The 19,513-nt window shown below is 36.9% G+C and overlaps 1 protein-coding gene across 1 annotated transcript; it reads left to right on the top strand.

Annotated features, from left to right (window-relative positions):
• Nucleotides 1–9,307: 9,307 nt before the first annotated feature.
• nr4a1 (nuclear receptor subfamily 4, group A, member 1) lies at nucleotides 9,308–17,374 on the top strand. Its single transcript, XM_044118680.1, has 7 exons — nucleotides 9,308–9,587; nucleotides 10,970–11,750; nucleotides 12,415–12,544; nucleotides 13,454–13,617; nucleotides 13,700–13,902; nucleotides 14,015–14,193; nucleotides 16,378–17,374. The coding sequence occupies exons 2-7, from the start codon at nucleotides 10,980–10,982 to the stop codon at nucleotides 16,632–16,634; spliced, it is 1,704 nt and encodes a 567-aa protein (XP_043974615.1). The 5' UTR covers nucleotides 9,308–9,587; nucleotides 10,970–10,979; the 3' UTR covers nucleotides 16,635–17,374.
• Nucleotides 17,375–19,513: the final 2,139 nt, after the last annotated feature.

Below are 19,513 nucleotides of genomic sequence, written 5' to 3'. Positions count from 1 at the left end.
TAAGTAAGAGTTTTAAAAAGAACACAATGTATCTCCTTAACAAATGGAAAAGGTATTAACCAGTGATTTCCTTTTACTGCCCTCACCCTCCCACTGTTTTTCCTAGAGAGTTAGGATGTTAAGTTGCCCACTAGACCCACATAAAAACACTCAGTTAAATCCACACACTCGTATAGTCAAACTGGGGTTTTGCTTTCTGCTACAGGTTTTACGAGGCAGAGTGGGTCTAATTTGTTTAATTCTGAAATTAGGAATCTAAGTAAACAAAAATCAGGCATGGCGTTCCGCAAGGCTCCATTCTAATGCCACTTTTATTCAGCATGCAGCTCTGGAAAATATTAAGAGACAATTTAAAATGATTAGTTTCTCTGATTTTAAATTTTATATGAATATCTTTGAGTAAAATTAACTTTGTTCTTTTATTCTATGAACTACTGACAACATGTCTCTGAAATTCCAAGCAAAAATTTTGTTGTTATTAGCAGAAAATGGGAGACGGTCAAAATAACGAAAAAGATGCAGAACTTTCAGACCTTAAATAATGCAAAGAAAACAAGTTCATATTCATTTAGAAACAATAATACTGATGTTTTAGCTCAAGAAGAGTTCAGAGATCAATATTTGGAGGAATAACCAGGAGGTTTTCAACGGGGTTCAGTGCAGTGGACTCTTAGTTTTTACCAGAGCTGAATATATCCTCTGCTTTATGCAGATTGTGGTGAACCGTATACCAAGGAACTTATCATTTCTGAGTCACATAATGACCACAGCCCATTTACACTAAATCAGTGTGTCCACAATAACAAAGAGTGATTATTTTCTGATAAAACAGGACGCTGGAAATATGCTGTGTGTAGATGTACTGTCTATTTTCAGTAGGTTAGAGTATTTTGAAGTTATTCTTTTTTAAAATTAACTTTTATAATTTGACAAAAGAAAAACACAAATAGATTCAGATTTGTGGTGCACAGAGGCTAAATGCTGCTTTTCTCCATGTTCGGTTCTGACTCAATCTGCTGTGGAATTTCAATAAAAACCCTGTGGGGAAAAAAAGCTAAATTTTGCATTATTTTGTGTATTTAAATTTGTCGGCTCGTTATTTCTAGACCAGACAGACGTGCCTCAGAGATTAGACCCGGTTCTGCTGCTCTGTGGGCAGCTGATGAGGGAGGAATGTGAGAGTGGGAATGTTTAAAGGGGCGGTGGGCATTCCTGTGACCTACAAACGGACAACAGAGTCCAGTTTGTCCCCCTCTGCGGTGACAAAGACAAGCATGCAGGCAGACTTCAAAACATTCTCAGACGAAATGCCAACGATGACGACATGCTGATGTCCTCATCACTTTCACTTGATGCAAACATCCTGGGAACCTTATCAGAAATGAAGAAGGCAACTCCGCTGGTTCCCATACGGGTTCAGATTCACTTTGAATCACTCCAAAGATCCACAGGAACGTTTTACTGATGCGAGTTTCTAACCGTCTGACATTTGTGTTGTGGTCATCTTCCTCTTCTCCACACAAATATTTCTAAACTCTTCCAGACACCAATTAGAAACCAATAAGATACAATATTTAACTGTTATTTCTTACATTCTGAAGACCAATGTCATTCTATATTTCTGTGGATTCAGTCATTCTTGAGCCCTTTAACATATTAAATCTTTGCATCATCCTACACGTAGAAACCCAAAGAACATCAGAATAAAGAACAAAATCAAGGTTTTTTTTTTACTTCTGAAGGCAAATTTGCTAAACTTTCACACCAATCTGTCAGGATATTTCTGAGAAGAATTACCTTTTGTAAAAAGGAGAATCAGAATCAGAGTATGCTTGTTTATGCTATTGAGAAGCTACTCTCATTCAAAGACTTAAATATCCATATTTATAAATATAAGTGGCATCACATTTATGACACGTGTGAAATTACATGTAATTTAAATTTGACCTAAATATGAAATAAAAAAAAAAATAAAAATAAAAAAAAGAAGTTTGAAAACATATGAATTCAAATGAGTCCAGAACCAACAAAATGTATTTATTACGTCTGTCAACAATTCAGTTTAATCTGCATAACAAATGTTAGGATGCTGCCCTCTAGTGGTATTTCAGCTGAACTATTGGGTATGTGTATTCCTCTGTGATTTAATTTAATTTTGAAATATAAATATGATTAATTTTATTTTAAAAAATAGATATAGAAACTTGTTGTTCCCAGTTGACAATCAAAGAGAAAAAAATACGAGAAATACAGAAAGAAAGGAAAAACAAAATAATTACGCTCATATATATTTTCAGACCTGAAAAGGTCTGAAAATATTACAAGAATAAAGTCAAAGTAATTCGAGAAAAAAGTAAACATTTTGAGAATAAACTCATACAAGAACAAAATCAAAATAATGTGATAATACTGTCATAGTTTTACAAGAATAAAATCATAACATTATGATAATAAAGTCGCACAAGAATAAAGTAAAAAAATATGAGAATAAAGTCAAAATAATACAATAAATACGTAGTAATATGAAGGAAAAGTCAATTTTTCAAGAAAAACTCACAATATTACCATAATATAGTCATAATATTACCAGAATAATATTATTCTGTATTATTATTATTTCAATTTTCTTCTCATAATTTTATATTACTTTATTTTTTATGGCCCCCACCCACCCTGGTATAAGACAGAGTAAATGAACTGACCAATATTATTTTTAATTTTTTTAATTTTTATTTTTTTCAGTAATAAACTCACCACTCAACCCCTCTTTCCTCCAGGTAAACAGACCTGTTTCTCTTTAGGGAAAAATATTTTTTAGCACAATTTAAATCCTGAGAATGAATCTGAGACGGGTGGCGATATAAAACGGTTTAACCTCCATCATTTTCTGTCGTTGTTCTTTTTCCTCCTGCTCAGGAAGCTGCTTTCCCAGGTTCTGCCACCAGATGGCGCCTTAACAGTATTTTTATGAAACAAACGCCGTCTGCTGCAAATCTAGGCAAGTTAAAAACATTTGAAGTGACCTCAGATGCACCGGGTGAACTGAACTGAACTGAAATGAACTGAACTGTTGAACTGAAGCATCTTATGATCCATTGTCTTACAGATTCTTAAAAAATATTGTGACTCAATTATTACGTAACACTTTATAAAATAAACTCCAGTACAAACAGAACCGCTACAGAATTAGAGGTGTGAAAAGAAGAAGGTCATAATTCATGAGATATGTTTGTAAAACATGATACGTGGTTGAGATGTGGAAGTCTGATCATTTCACATTTGAAACTGGAAAGTGGAACTCGATAAGGACAGTGGCGACTTTAGCCTTAAGGAGGAATGTGGGAGTGAGATTTAAAAAAACCTCACGTGTTGGTTGATAAAAAAAAAAAAAGGGGAAGTCACAAAGAGGCCGCTTCATGTTTTCGTCATGGGTTCTGACTATAGGATCTCCAAATATGTACATGGTACAAAACAGCATTTCTGCTATTTCACATCACGTTTTTCACTACAGCAGATAAATACGCACTGAGGATGTCCTGAGTTTTATTCTAATTATCTTCTGCTTTTGGTGCAACAGTTTAAATACAGCTCAGTTTCAGTGCTAATGGAAAAACTCTTTTGAGAGAGAAATACAATTAAAAAGTCAGAATACCTCATCACATCAAATACACAACACTGCAAAACGTCAATTCAGTTAAATTAATTTTAATTTATTCACATGCACACACTGTTAATAATACTCATTCTTTAAAACACTTTCTGCTTCTTTTTCTTTGTTTTGTGATATTTTTTCATTTATTGGTGATGCTTTGGGCAGGAAGAATCTCTGAAAGCAGTCAGTGTTACAACATTTCTGAAGAGGCCTCTGACTGAAGACTGCTCCTACAGTAATCGATTTTGTTGGATGTTTTTATTTTTTTTAGGCGAACTGGAGGCAAATACCTGTTTGAATTTTCAGATTTTTATTTATTGGTTTACCATGTTCAGGATCAACAAAACATATTTAAATTTGAGGTTGTTGGTTGCTTTCCATCTGTTTCTGAATTATTCTCTTCTGTTTCTGCATGCTTCCGGTTAACCCAGTATGTACTCAGACTGGAAGCAAGTTAAATATACTTAGAGATTCCCACAACAAACGTGTTGCTAGCAAGCAGTGCACATGTTGCAGATCCCGTATAAGAATACACATGACCTCTTGCAAAGGAGAAACTGACGGGAGCAAAGTTACATCTGAATACGATTGGCTTGTCATGACCTTCCAGGTTTCCTTCCCACTGGGAGATGTAGATATTTTAAGTCCAGAATGTAGGATGCATCAGATGTAACTTTATCTCCTGATAGAGCAGGCAAGAAAAGGAGCTGCTGTTGCTTAGTTTGTAGTAAGATGGTGAAGTTAATGAGTTAATTACATGCTGGGCTTGGGTTTACATTTGCCAAGGGGGTACAAACTTTTTGCCACATGGGCCAATATTGTAGACTCAAAGAAAAAACCCAAAGCTTTTTGTAGATCCAAAACGTGAAAGCGGTTTTCACAACAGTGTATTATGGAATATACAAGAATATATGTAGCCAAGTTTAAGAAATAATAAAAGCTGATTTAGGTGCACCGAAGTTTCCTTTTCAGTAAAAGTCTCTGGATGAATTTGGTTTTACCTTTTGTTAAAACTTGGTTATAGGAACACAAATATTTTGTGGAATTAATTACATTTTCCTGTGTAAGAAAATTATGTTGGTAGCAATTTTTACCCTGATTACAAGTTAAATGTCTCAATCTGCATCTACTGGACAAATTTGTGTCATTTTTGAATTGCAGTTGGGGGCCGCACAAAATCCAGAAGTGAAGTGATCTCTACAGATCTATTCTCACTGATTACAATAAAAATCACTCCTAATGTTTTATTAATAAGTTAGAACTTGATTTCAATATGGTTAATAGCTTTTCGATTTCAAAAAATCAAATACTCTAGATGTTTTTCACACATCTGAAGAAACAATTTCAAAAAACCAAAATAACAGAAAAGTTATTTTGTTCATTTAAAAACAAATTTTTATTTTGAATGGAATTTAAAACCTACATCTCCACAGAAATGTACAAACTTTGTTCCGCCAAATGCCGATAAATTTGCATTTACTTATGATAGACGCAAAAAAGCTAGCTAGCTAAGCATGTATTAGCAGCTAGTTAGCAGACATTAGGTAAATATGATAATAAGATAATATTTACCACCTGGGAATAACATATTAAAATCCAACTTATTTTAATTGAATTTAAGACATTTTAAGGTTTTAATTTGGATAAATTAAACTAAGACTTTTTAAGGATGCCGAACCAAACCTGTTGAATCAAGTAATAACCTACGTACAAACCTTACTGATGACATGAAGGAGGTTTAAAGATCTCAAAACACAACACCTCACCCTTCAACCCAAATGAAAATCAAAAAGAGGTGAGAAAGAAAGAAGTTTGATCCATCAATCTAGAAAACCTTACAATCTTCTAGGATTGTGGCATTAGCATGTTAAGCTAGTTCTGATTTTTCTTTTTGTAGACCTTCATTTATCTTTTTTTTTTTAAGGATTTTTACTTTTTTTTTTTTTTTTTTTACTTTCAGACAGTCTTCAGTCAGAAGCTCTCTTCAGATTCATTGCATTACTGACTGCTACTGGAAATCCTTCCTGCCCTCAGCATCACCATCCATGATGTTTGAAGATGATTGGATAATATGAGTGACGACAACATTTAAGATCCAGTTGGCACAAATAAGGTATTTTTTAACTGAATTGAAAGCCTTTTCAATTCAGATTCATCAACGATGCCTTGGAAGAACCCAGAAAAACCACTGCAGGTCTCGCTTTCCTCTGACAAGGTCAAAGGTTATGATTGAGCAATAAGGAGGACAGAAATGGCCTCCATGGGAGAGCTGTAAAACCAAAACAATTGCTGACCAAAAAGTAAAGAAGAGGCCTAAATACCTGAATATTGTACCAGTCAAACATGGTGGAGGTTCAGTGACAGTCTGAGCTGCTTTGCCAGAAAATGAAAACATGAACTCAGTTGTCTAGCAGAAAATCTTGAGGGAGAATATCAAGCCATCAGTTTTTGACCTTTAGCTTAAACACATTAGAGTTGTATGAGGCGCCTCTGAAAGTGAAATTCAAAGCTTGTTCCATAATTTTTTTTTTGCAGAATTAAAAAAAAATTCTGCAAAAAGAGTTTGAGCTCAGATCTTCCTGTTCACCAGTTAGCGACAAAAAAACGGTCAAGATGGTTTAGATAACTTTGTTTCCCTTAATAAATTCTCCATAGCTGAAAATTATTTGTTTTTATTAACTTAGGCTATGTTTATCTGATATTAAAATCTGTTTTATAACTTGAAACATATAAGTGGGCTAAAAATAAACATCACAAGAAATTGGTCAACACTGTACATGTGCTATTCAAGCCTGTGTCGAACTATTACAGCATCAGTTCTGCGCTGGAAAAACACGAGTTTGTGTTTTCTAAAAATGACCAAATAAAGGCTACAAATGAAATTAGACTGTTCTCCAGGCATTGGAAACATCTAAATTAATAAATGGTAATCATAAGTATAAATAGGACGTGGAATTCTGGAAAAAGAAAAACATGCAAAGAGCAGGAGATAACATCTTTTCTGCTTCATTTACATCTGCATGCAAAGTACCAAGGATTTGACTTCAGCTGTTGCTCTATTTTTCATCTAGAGGAGCTTACAAGGTTTGATAAATGCTGCTTTTAAAACTGTTTTCATCTCATAAGATGTACGTTACAAAGGAAATCTTCTTTGTGGATCCCCTCACTGCTGTTCTCATTGTTTGGAAATATTTTTTAATCAAACTTAAAGCCTTTACAGAAGCTTAGTTGAAGTTTTAGAACAGAAAAAGGTGGAGCACAGAGAGATGGCACTGTATTTGTGGCAAAGCATAATGAGATTAATGATTGGGCCATTAAGTAAGTCTAAAACTGTCAGAAATTCAAATTACTGGATTCAATTTGAAAATAATGGTTGAAATTGAAGAAAGGATCTAATAAACTGTCATGAACAACAGGAACAGTCTGATAATACAGATTACAAGACAAGTAAAATCATTTATTGTGCTCTTAGGAGACTAAAAACAGAAATTAAAACAGATCAAGTGTCTGAGGATCATTTTCCAGTTCAAAGTGGCAAAAAAAAAAAGAAAATAAAATCTACATTAAAAATTTGTTTTGGAAACTGATGGTGGATTCACTTTTGGTGAATTTTAAGTTTAAGTAACAGAAAAATAATCTTATTATCATAAAGTCCTTTTTTGGGGTCATATTTTATGAATTAAATATTTGTGTCCATGTGTTTGTCTCATGTTTTGCATAACTTTTTCAACCATAGACATATTGTAATAATGCAAAGCAGTGCAAAATTGTGGAAAATTACGCATGGCTTTCAAATTTTTACAAATATAAAAAAATGTGTATTTGTATTCAGTTAATCCTTAAATAACTACATTTAGAGAAACTACTCGTCACCATCAACACATATTTTTGAAACGATCTGTCTGGCATTTCTTGCAGTTTATTTACAATTATCTGTTAAAATAATTAGTAATGTTGTATTTCTCTAACTTGTCCTGATGCACCTCATCATTTAATCGCCTGTTCAGAATGGATTTAACTCCAAACTTAATATAAGTTTAAATAATTTTTAACAACAGTTCAAGCAGAAAATGGGCACCGTTTGATTTGAAGACCAAACCACATATCAGAATGTGTCTTATTTAATATATGCTGCAGAATAAAGTGTAATTCGGTGCATTTAATTGAAATGTTGCAACCCCAGCTGTTGCCATGCCAACCCTAGCTGCTGCCATGCCATGTGGCAACCTGGGCACATGGCATTGTGCTCCTGTCTGAAACTCAAGTCTATTGCCATTTGCAATGCTAAAAATACATGTGAGTAATAAATAATAAGATGAATTGCATCTTAAATTACAGAAACAAGCTCAGCACTTCATGGGACGACCAGCTGATTTTATTTTTAAATTTGAACTTTTAACTTTGGTGCATTTTTCAGTGAATATTGTTGAGTTCTGTTTATACTTTTTATCTATTTACACAAACACAATGAAGAACATTTCATTAACCTTTAAAAAGGAAAGATGCACGGTACCAGAATATAGTACAAAAAAATTGACATTTTCATCTGGTTGGTGTAAACAAGCAGGAGTTAACAGATCATAAATTGGTGAAAGGCCAGAATTCATAATCCAAATCTCACTAAAACCAACAAACCAGACTACAAACTAGCAGACAAGTCATGAAACAATTTACTTTTCTTCATCAATAATGAGAACAAATTTGCTTATTTTACAAGTATATTTTTGCCTAAAGTGGAAACATTTTATAACTTGAACAACTTGCAAAAACATACAATCTTACCAAGTAATTTTATTCTAGTTTCTAGAGCAAATATCTTAGTACACTTGAATTAAGACAAAAGTAACTTTATTCAGCAAGTTATACTAGGTTGTTTTAAGCCAATAATTCCTTAAAATTGATGAAAAAGTACAAGTTCCAACAACAGATTATTTTGCATATAAAACTGGAAAAACGACTTATTATAAAGGAAATAATTTGACAGTGGAGCTAGAATTTTTTCATCAATATTAAGAAATAATTTACTCAAAACAAGCTATTATATCTTACTGAAAAGATACTTATAAATTAGCAATTATTTCTCTTATAGCAAGACATCATTCCTGTGTTATAAGTGGAATAATCTGCCAGTACTTTTTCATCAATACCGAGGAATTATTTACTTAAAACAAGCTATTACATTGCAGAAAAGTTACTAAGCTAGTTTTGTCATATTTTTAGTGTACTAAGATATTTGTACGCTATAAATTTTACTTATTTGGTAAAATTTAATGTTTTCACGGTGTCTAATCTCATTTAGCGAACTATTCCATTGCAGCAGCAAAAGATAAAAAAAGTAAAAGCAGTGATACATTTCTAACCACAGAGAAATAGGAAATATTTTGAATTTGCGCATCCTTTCTTCAAAGTATTTCTTCCTGAAAACCCTCTAAGAACGACCTAAAAATACCGAGTACTTCCTGTTTCTAAATGACGCAATCATTTTTCTCTCTTTTGCTTCCTATTCAGGAGTACCATAACATTTTTAAAAAATGAAAGAAAAAGCGAAGTTTAGCTCGGTGTGTTGCGGCTGCCAGGATCTACCTGCTGCGGGAAACACTTTAATTCAGATTAGTGGGCTTTATCTGTGTCTGGGTCTCACTCTGGAGGACAATGCTGCGGTTCTTCGCTCAACGCGCGTCAACGGAATCCCGTAGTGCGTCATCAGACAGCTAGTCTGTTGAGCGGACTCTCGTGATTGGCTGCGGGTCGGAAACCTCCCCGCCCACCGCGCACACTCGTGTGGAAACCTCTCGGTGGCGTCATGGAGACATTGAAGTAAAGTATAAGAGCGCAGCGCGGAGCGGGGCGCAGGGACTGCCGCTCAGCTGGGAGACGCTGGAGATGACACACGGTCGCTTGTAGACGGTTTTGAACCCTCGTTCTGACCAGACAGGTAAGAAACGGCTTCAAATTTATAATAATAATAATAATAAAACATTCATACGTAGGAAATAAGCTTTTCTTTCTCTTTTGTTTCGGTGAGTTCTGTCAACTCAGGACGGAAAGCAGCTTGTTTTATAATTTTATTGAGATATATATTGTTTCATTTGCCTTAAATATCCATAGAATAAAGTTTGTGTTGAGCAAACGTGGCGTGTTCATGTGTTGGCTCAATCTTTAAACGCAATCTCTCTGCACTTTGCAGCGGTTTCTAAATTTACTACGAATGATTATTAATGACTATTATCATTATTAATGACTAGTGTAATTAATAATCATTATTAACGATAATGATCATCATTTATCACTAATAAATGATAATGTGAGCAGCTGTAAACTTTATGATTTATGCCAACAAACTCAGAGGGTCACGAAGCAGACAATATGTTTAGTTTAAGAAGGAAGGTTACTGAATGAGTAAAGTTATATTTGGCACAAGGTTTCCCTCTGATTACTGTGTTAACTTGGGTTGTGTGTGTATAAACTCTGAGAACTTGAAAAAAAAAATATTTTTAGCACAAATTGGAAAAATATATTATTATTTCAGTATTTATGAACATGTTCTCATGTTGCTACTACAAACTTAAGGTTATTTATTTTGTTGAGACAATGCATGATTTTAAAGATTAAATAAAATGTGCCTGGTTTTCAAAATGTTTTAGTCAATTGATTATAGTCAGTGCCTCATAGTACCAGCTGTTCACTTCTACTATACTGGAAAGTCTGTTTTATTTCTCTGCCAGCTTTAAAGAGTTAGGGACTATAATTTTATTGCATTATATTTTGCAAAAATGCACAACCAAATTGTATGAAGAGCATCTGGAAACATTGATTTCTTAGTCGTACCAGAGAGGATTGAATTTCCAATCAACTACTACCTTTTATTGGAAAAATGGATAAATGGAAAAATTTTATCAAAAAAAAAGTTTCTCTTGTAGATGTGATAGAAGATTATTGTTGATTAGGTTTTCTTGTTTTAAATATCTGAAATGCTGCTGCCAAACCTTAAACTGCTGCTGCGCAAGTTACTCAACATGTTGTTGCTGGGTAACCACAAGTTACTCAACAAGTTGTTGCTAGGTAACCAAAGAGCGAGTGAGTTAGTTGATACCACCAACCTAGCTTAGCTGACTGCGAGAGGTCTTTTCCTCTGCCTACATTCCCCAGAATGCTGTGTGGTTCTGTAATTCAGTGAATATTCTATCTGAGGTCTTATCTATTGATATTGATCACGTATCTATGTGATATATATTGTTATTGATTTACTACCCAGCCCTAAGTTTAAGGGGTGTGAATATTTTTAACTTCATTAACAGTTTTTAAAATATTTGACAGTTTTTCAGCCATGACTTGCATACATCCCCAGCACGGATCTCAGCTCTATGAGAACAGCATGAGCAGCTTGGAGTCTCAGGGCGCAGAAATCACCTCTTGGCTGGATATGAGCAGCCCGCAGCACCTTTCCGCCTCTTCCCTGCCGAGTGCCGCTCAGGTGCTGCGTGCGCCCGCTGAGGACTACGAAGCCTACTCCTGCCAGTTCACTACAGCCCCAGCAGTCACGTCTCCCTCGCAGCAGGAGGGACAGTACAACATGGAGGATCTACAAATCTACGGCTGCTACCCAGGGCCGCTTATGCTGAACTATCCAGGGGAGGCCATGTCTCCCAGTGGATCGGATTATTACGGCAGCCCTGCCACAGCTTCGTCCCCTTCCACGCCCGGATTTCAGAGCCAGCCTGCGTCCAACTGGGATTCAGTTTTTGGGACATATTCGGCCAGTCCTGAATGTTGGATGACCAAGGACATCTCAGGACCAAACGCATCCACTTTATTTCCATTCGGCTCCGGGCACCTGGAGGACATGCCTCATTTTGGGACGTCGCTTTTGCAAGAGCAGGAACTTTTTGCTTTAGCTCACCCTCTTCAGTCCGGACTGACCTTCCCGACCGCGGTGAGGGAGCCGGGGTTCGGCCTTCATGGCAACGAACAGCTGGACGCCAGTTTATCGCCCAAACTGAAACGTGGAAATGAGGGCGACTGCGCTGTGTGTGGAGACCATGCTTCCTGTCAGCACTACGGCGTTCGCACCTGTGAGGGATGTAAAGGCTTTTTCAAGGTAAACATGATAAATACATGTAGAAACTGTTCTAATAAAGAAAAAAAAAGCATTTCTGTGCCGCTGTGAAGGTGGTGAAGTTCACACTTTTTCCATTATAGTTTATTGTATTTTGTTGTGACCTTTAGTTTGCTTAACTCAGTTTTTGGAGCGCTTTGCAAGCTTTATGCTACTTTGAGTTTTTATTAATTGTAGTGGTAGTTCCAGGTTTTTCATACTTTGGTTAATTTTTAGCTGCAGGTTTCAAAATTATGTGATTATGTGTGCATCAATTGGGTAATGATTATTCAACAGAAGACACCATTTTCAAACTAAATGTATTCAATGGTTGTTGAACAACCAACAGACTTTTTAGTCGCCTTTTTGCGGACTAGCATAAATTCCGCCCAGTGGATTATGGAGTACCATAACTTGCCAACAGCTGACTTAAACTGCTTGTGTGGGGAATAAAAAACTATTTCACAACTGCTCAAAAGGCTAACAATAGATTAATAAACACAAAAATGAAGGATATCAAATTTATGTGTTGAGTATGTTTTAGTCAGTTTTGTAGTTCATTTAGTTATAGTTTGTCCTCATTAATTACCATTTTTATTTATCTCAGTTTTTGTTATTTTGTTGGTTTTAGTTAACTATAATAACCCTTCTGTGACTTGTTTTGCAGCGAACAGTGCAGAAAAACTCCAGATACGTTTGCAATGCCAACAAAGACTGTCCTGTGGACAAGAGGAGGCGCAATCGGTGCCAGTTCTGCCGCTTCCAGAAGTGCCTCGCTGTGGGGATGGTGAAGGAAGGTGAGTCAACTCAGGACCTGACTGCAGATAAATTATTTACTATTTCTCTGACGAGGAAACTGCTGCCAGATGTGGCATATAAAGATTTCCTCTTTGTATTACCGTGAAAGCGTCTGAGCTCTCCTAACTCTTACCACGAGTTTCTTCCTGTTCTTTAAAAACATCGTTGTTCACTCTGGAGGCTCAAGTTAATTATTCTAATAATCACCAAGTTAAACCTGAAACTTCACTGACAAAACTAACTTACAAATACAAATAATACCTTAATATTGATAAGAAAGCAGTAGTTCCACTGGTGCTTAATTTCTTGTTATAAGTGAAATATTCCTGATTCCTGACTTAAAACTCTTATTCTTGCTAAAAACTTGTTTGTACTATAACTTTTTGTTATACTACACTATAAATTAGACCAAAAGACTTGGTAAGATTTTGTGTTTTGCAGTGTTGATAGTATTTTACTTACCAATCTGCAGTGGCTCCTTATTATATCCAAATTAATTGGTCATAAGGGGATCCCCTGTTGCAGTTTGATTTCATTCTCTGTTGAAATAAATCACTCTGCTGCATTAAAGCAAAAACTTTATGTAATAAAGAAATTTGTTTAGTGCATTTGCAACATGCTTTCAAATATTTAAAGATATTTTGCTTATTTTAATTCCTCAAATTAGATTTCAGGGATATTTTGCCACTTTTTATAATAATGTCACTACATGTCACATAAAAAAAGCCTTGCAAAATCTTAAGAAGTGTTCTTCAACCTTTAGGTAAAAGCATGTAAGTTTTTAGTGCATCCTCAAATGCCATAATTACAAGTAGTTATCCTAAAGCAAACAGGAACTTTATTTTGCATGCTGTCAGTTTTGTAACTGTAGAAACAAATTGAACTTGAATGTTTTTTCTTCCTTACAGTTGTGAGAACAGACAGCCTGAAAGGTCGTAGAGGTCGTCTACCTTCAAAGCCTAAAGTGGTTCAGGACACGCCTGCACCAGTATCCCCAGTAAACATGATTGCTTCTCTGGTTCGAGCCCAAACGGAGTCAAACCCCAGCATCGGTGCTCTAGATTACTCTAAGGTGAATAAATTTCCACACTTTTGAGTTGCAGTTTGACTAAAGCCTGTGACCTAACATCTGTTTTTTTGTATTTCTCTTTTAGTACGTTGAGCAGAAATTCAGCACGGACCAGAAGGAAGACGTCAGTAATGTCAAGCACTTTTACGACCTCCTCACAGCGTCTTTCGAGGCCATCAGGAAATGGGTGAAGGACATCCCTGGTTTCTCCAGTTTCTGTCTTGAGGACCAGGAACTTCTGCTGGAATGTGCTTTCATTGAACTCTTCATTCTGCGTCTGGCTTATCGGTAGCTACGACTTCCAATCATTTGTGCTTGGAACATTTAGACATTAAATTTACTTTAAGACATTAAAAGAAAGACTTCAAGCTAAACTTTGGTGTTTTTTATGTTTTTGAAGGTCAAACCCTGAGACGGGTGAACTCATCTTCTGCAACGGCACCGTACTTCACAAAACACAGTGTGTTCGAAGCTTCGGGGAATGGATCGACTCCATCCTGGAGTTTTCTCAAAGTCTTCACTGCATGAAGTTAGATGAGGAGTCCTTCGCCTGCCTCACAGCCTTGGTCATAATCACTGGTAAGATTAACATCCAGATCTCCATTTCACTTTAAATACCACTGAGCTTTGGCAGCCGAGGCAAGAATACACACAGCAGATCTCCTTTAGGTTTTATTGTATTCATGCAACATAAGACTGGAAGAACAGGTGTGTAGGGAAGAGTAACACAAGCTCCTTTATGACAAAATGTCACATGTCAGCCTGTCAGAGTGAAGGGTAACATGTCACTGTGCAACACAGTGTCTTGCAAAATTTCACACACTCACTGAACTTTTTCTGCACTTTGTCAGGTTACAGTCACTAATTTTTGTGGGATTTTATGTTGTTGTGAAGCGGAAGAAACATTCTGCAATATTTTCTACATTTTTACATCCATCAAATCATCATTTACCAGTCTCACCTTGTAAATACAGTTTTGGAGTTTGTTGGAGGACATAAGAGGACAAATATTTCCACGTATACCAAGAAACGCAGCAGACAAGTCAGGGAGGAAGGTGTGGAGATGTTTAAAGTTGGGTTTGGTTATAAAACAGTATCTCTGAAACATTGTAGAGTATGGTACAACTGCAAACCTGCAGTGGTTTTTGAAAACAAGCCATAACAAGTCTTGTTTAGAGCGTCACATTAAACATGTGGGGGACGTTGTTCTGGTCTTACAAGTCCACCCCCGACACAGTACTGTGTGGGGTGGAAAATTTGCGTAGCACTTCATCATGACCACGTCAGTCCATCCCACGGTGAAATGTGGTGGTGGTTTTCTTCAGCATTGACAATGAAATCTAGACATTATGAATAGATGGAGACTAATATATGACATCTCTGGAAAAAAACTGTTAGAGGCTGCAAAAGACTGTGGTTAGCTCAGCTTAGCTTAGCATGAAGACCAGAGTTTGGAGGATATCCATCCATCCATCTGTTCACCCTTGTCCCTAATGGGGTCGGGAGGTGCTGGTGTCTATCTTCACCCTGGACAGGTTGCCAGGGCAACACAGAGACATACAGGACACACAACCATGCACACACACACTCACACCTAGGGAGAATTTAGAGAGACCGATTAACCTGACAGTCATGTTTTTGGACTGTGGGAGGAAACCGGAGAACCCGGAGAGAACCCACCATGCACAGGGAGAACATGCAAACTCCATGCAGAAAGACCCCGGGCCGGGAATCGAACCCAGGACCTTCTTGCTGCAAGGCCACAGCTCTACCAACTGCGCCACTGTGCAGCTTTGGAGGATATGTTGGTATTAATTAAATGGGTTGTTTTGCTCCATGCAGCCAAAAGTTTTCAGGTCCAAACTGATCTGAACATATTGCTGTAAACTTCTGATTTTCCTCCAGAAAAGAGAAAAAAAACAAAACATTTTCCACCTAAAATCTTTGGTGGACAAGTGAATTCTAGTCCACCAACAAACTTGGGTCTTGGTTTGGTTGAAGTGAACTCTGACGAGGTTCAGATGCAGGAAACAAACTGTAGGACAACCTAAACACAAGAGTCTGGCAACTACAGGGAGAAATGGCTCGAGGTCTTTTTCCAAAGACAAAAGAAATCCAGCAACCGCTAAAATCTGGTGCTACTCCCCTTTTGTTTGCATTTGTGTGAAGAAAGTTGTGTTCAGTGTTTTATTCAGAGGTTTTTGCGTTGTTTCCTTCAGTAGTTCTTGCTACTGTGCTACCAAAAGTGAGGGAGTGATTAGTTTTTTTCAGTTTGGTTCCTTTGACAGTGCATTGTGAAAACAAATACAAAAGGTGAAAAGGTCACAAATGTTGCCATTTTTGCCCCAATCCAACCAAGTCTACCGAACTATTAGGTGTGAAATCACACTAAATCCAAGACCCCGTGGATTATGGACTTAGTTTCTCTAAATCTGATTGAGAACCTGAAGTAAGACATTAAAACTGACACATAGACACTCTTCATCCAATCTGACTGAGCCTGATTTTCAGCGTGTAAAGCTTGTAGAAACATTCCCAACAGGTTGTAATTGCAACAAAATGTGGTTCTTGAATCAGAACACAAACACATCCACCTAAACTCCTTTTTAAATATACTGAAGTTAGTGGCTGTCGCATGACAAAATGTGAAAAAGTGCAAGAGTTCTAGATACTCTCAAAAGTCACTAGAAATTGTGCTGTTATGTTCTGTTTGTAAAAGTGTGAAAGACGAATCTCAGCATGTTTATTTGTTTCTGATTGCAGATCGTTTTGGTCTAAAGGAGCCCAAACGTGTGGAGGATTTTCAGAACCAGCTCATCAGCTGCCTTAAAAACCACATGTCTGCCTTTGGCTCCGAGTCCTTGCCGCCCAATTACTTGTCCCGACTTCTTGGGAAGCTGCCTGACCTCAGGACTTTGAGCACCCAGGGACGTCAGCGTATATTGTACCTGAAACTGTCAGATCTTGTTCCCCAGCCTCCGATTGTGGAAAAGATCTTTATGGACACGCTATTGTTTTAAAATGTTTTGGGGAAAAAAAGACATCTTCAGCTTGTTCACAAATGGCAAGAAACGAAGAGGTGTTACGGTTTGGTGCTACTTCTTAGTGCTTGTATACGTAGGATCTGGATCCAGTACAATATGGGTATTATGGTTTTAGAAAGCTGTAGATTGAAGGTGGAATTACAAAGGTCCATTCAGACCAAACGGTGATTGTTTGCATCCATGAATGGAGTCTCTTCTGAATGAGACAACAATAGCAAACATGCCCAGTCATCTATAATGTGAGCACAAACATTCTCTATGCAGCAGAAGGTCTGAAGCTTGGAAATAGTTACTAAACTTCTACTTAAACATTCAAATTATTTTACAAAACCATCTTGTGATCCAGACAGACTTCCTAATTCTTAACATTTGAAAAAGAAGTCTCTTAAAACTCCATTACACTTTATATTTAATGCCACCACAATGTTTTGGTGATGTTTTATGTAGCTAAAATTTACAAAGCTATTCAGTGGTATCATTCATGTATCATGAATCCACATTGAGCAGCTAATATACTGTGTATTTTTTAAAATACAGTCTTACACACTGGTTTTCTTTGTGTTTTTGAATCTGTGTTAAACATGCAGCTGTTTTGACATATAAATATTGTCCCAGTGTACAGAGAGATTTTGTTGTGTTTTTTTTTGTTGTTTTTTTTACATGTAACTGTGAAACTTCATTGCTAAAATTGAAATAAATGCAAAATATCATATCTTACATTAAATTGTCGTCTTCACTACATATCATGAGGTTTGATGTGGGTTTTTGCAGCTGACAAAGCAGATTGTCGAATTATGCTCACAGCTTGTAAACCTGGTCAAGTACAGACTCCTTTTAGCTGCCAGAGGACAACCTCAATGCACCCCCACCCAGTTATGTACTGGTCTCCTTTTAGAAAGCACTGGACCTCAATGTCTTGTCTCAAATAACCCAGACTGCTCCATCATTACGTTACGCAATTATTTTATAAGAAAATGTGTGGCACCACAAAAATGCACACCTCTCAGTGGTTGTAGTAGTAAGGTCGTTGAAGGGAACGATGACTCTTTAAAACAGCCAAACGGGAAGAATTAGATCATCAGTGATTAGCAGTAATGAGCCAAGCTAGTCAGATTGGAGCAAAGAAGGAAAATAAAACAGAGGACATGGAGTCCAGCTTACAGAGGAGAGAGGCATTATGCAAAATCAGCAGTTTTTTTTTTTTAAGCTTTTTATAATGTTATTCCATCATTGAAAACATACCTGGGTGTTGTTTGTCATGCCTGACTGAGGAATCCTTGAATAGGTATTCATGCAAATACCTCTCTATTAGTAGGGGTGTTATTTACCAGAAGTGTTAGTCAGTAAATAATGACACTTTTAATGCAAAGTGGATTTTAAATGAAGATTTTAATGGAACTTTGCTTTAAAAGTGTCACTATTTACCAAATGACACTTCATAACAGTCATAAACATTTATGAAGACTCAATGTTCATGACAGTGTCATGTCAATCTCATGCACCTTTTTAAATAAAGTGCAGGATTGTGTGGTGTAAATTTTTTTTTTCCATTACCGTTTTGCCAAATACACAAATTTTGAAAAACCACTGCATCCTACCCATTCATTTTGAACGATTTATTGCAATAACAAACTTATTCACGTGACTTTAAACTGTATTTCTTATTGAATGGAAATACCGCAATTGCAATTATTTATTTATTTATTTAACATTAGCGGAATATCAACAAAGTCTCACACAGATTTGTAATGGAAACGCAGCTACTGTATCATAAACCGATGATCTGTAATTCACTAATCTCAAGGTGTTTCCAGGCTACAGTCTCCCAAATCCAGTCTGGTGCAGTAATGTAATATAAAACTTGGATGCTTTCATAACCTTGCAACCATGCAGAGCTTATGCAACAAGAGAAACTGGATAGTAAGAATCACCGTGATTACACAGCCTCCCCGTGTGATGGTACACTGATAAAGATAGCGCGGACAGCAGCTCCCTCGTGATCGAGCCAGCAGCACCATGCCTCTGCTGTAACTCTGTAAAGCGAGAGCAACGTGAACGTGCCTCGTTAGGAACGCAGACAATAATAGACGATCACAAGCTTTGGGCAGACTCCCAGGGCAGGTGGTGCCCAAGAACATCACTGTTCCTCACACATTGCGCTGGACTCTCGGATGTAAAGAACTGAGCGAGTGTCAATTCACAAAGTGAGATCGTTGGAGAGATTTGCATTTCAAAAACATGCCTGAAAGGCTCTTATAAAGGCCAAGTGGCAGGTTTCACAGCCAAGTCGATCCAGCAGTGTGATTTGAACAGGGTGTCATTTGATCCAGAGGTGAGGCCGGTGGCACCATGTCAAAATGACCCGAATTCTGAATGTGTAAGCACACACGCTGACCTGATTCAAATGTGTGCCAGCGTCTGTTGTGCACACTGGTGTAGTTAGCAGTGCTGTTCCCTTGCATTAAGAAGGTTCTGGGTTCGGATCACTCTCTGCATGGAGTCTCCTAATGCATACCTATGTTCTCTCCAGGTACTCCGGCTTCTCCCCACAGTCCAAAAACATGACTTGGAGCTAACAAAAAACAAACAAACAAACAAAAAAAAAATCTCCATATTTGTTACAACTGTGGCCTTGTTGTGACAATACAGTAAAGATTGATAATCTGGAACAAACTTCCAGAAAATTGCAAAACAGCTGAAACACTGAGTTCCTTTAAATCAAGGTTAAAAATCCCCCTTGTTTAGAGTTGCTTTCAACACAATCACTGGAACATTGATCAACATATATGATGTTTATTGATGATTTTGATAGCGGCACTCTATTTCATTTTCTATTGAGTTCTCAAATTGGTGAC

This window comes from Gambusia affinis, linkage group LG01 (genome assembly GCF_019740435.1).
Source record: "Gambusia affinis linkage group LG01, SWU_Gaff_1.0, whole genome shotgun sequence".
In the NCBI taxonomy this organism is placed as follows: Eukaryota; Metazoa; Chordata; class Actinopteri; order Cyprinodontiformes; family Poeciliidae; genus Gambusia; species Gambusia affinis.
This window is presented reverse-complemented; position numbering and strand designations above follow the sequence as displayed.

Bases quoted from the DNA above. Each gene is read 5' to 3' on its own strand.
- nr4a1 (XM_044118680.1), top strand. From the start codon at position 10,980: ATGACTTGCATACATCCCCAGCACGGATCTCAGCTCTATGAGAACAGC. The intron at 12,545-13,453 runs GTGAGTCAACTC...TCTTCCTTACAG, and splicing joins TGTGGGGATGGTGAAGGAAG to TTGTGAGAACAGACAGCCTG. The intron at 13,618-13,699 runs GTGAATAAATTT...TTTCTCTTTTAG, and splicing joins GTGCTCTAGATTACTCTAAG to TACGTTGAGCAGAAATTCAG.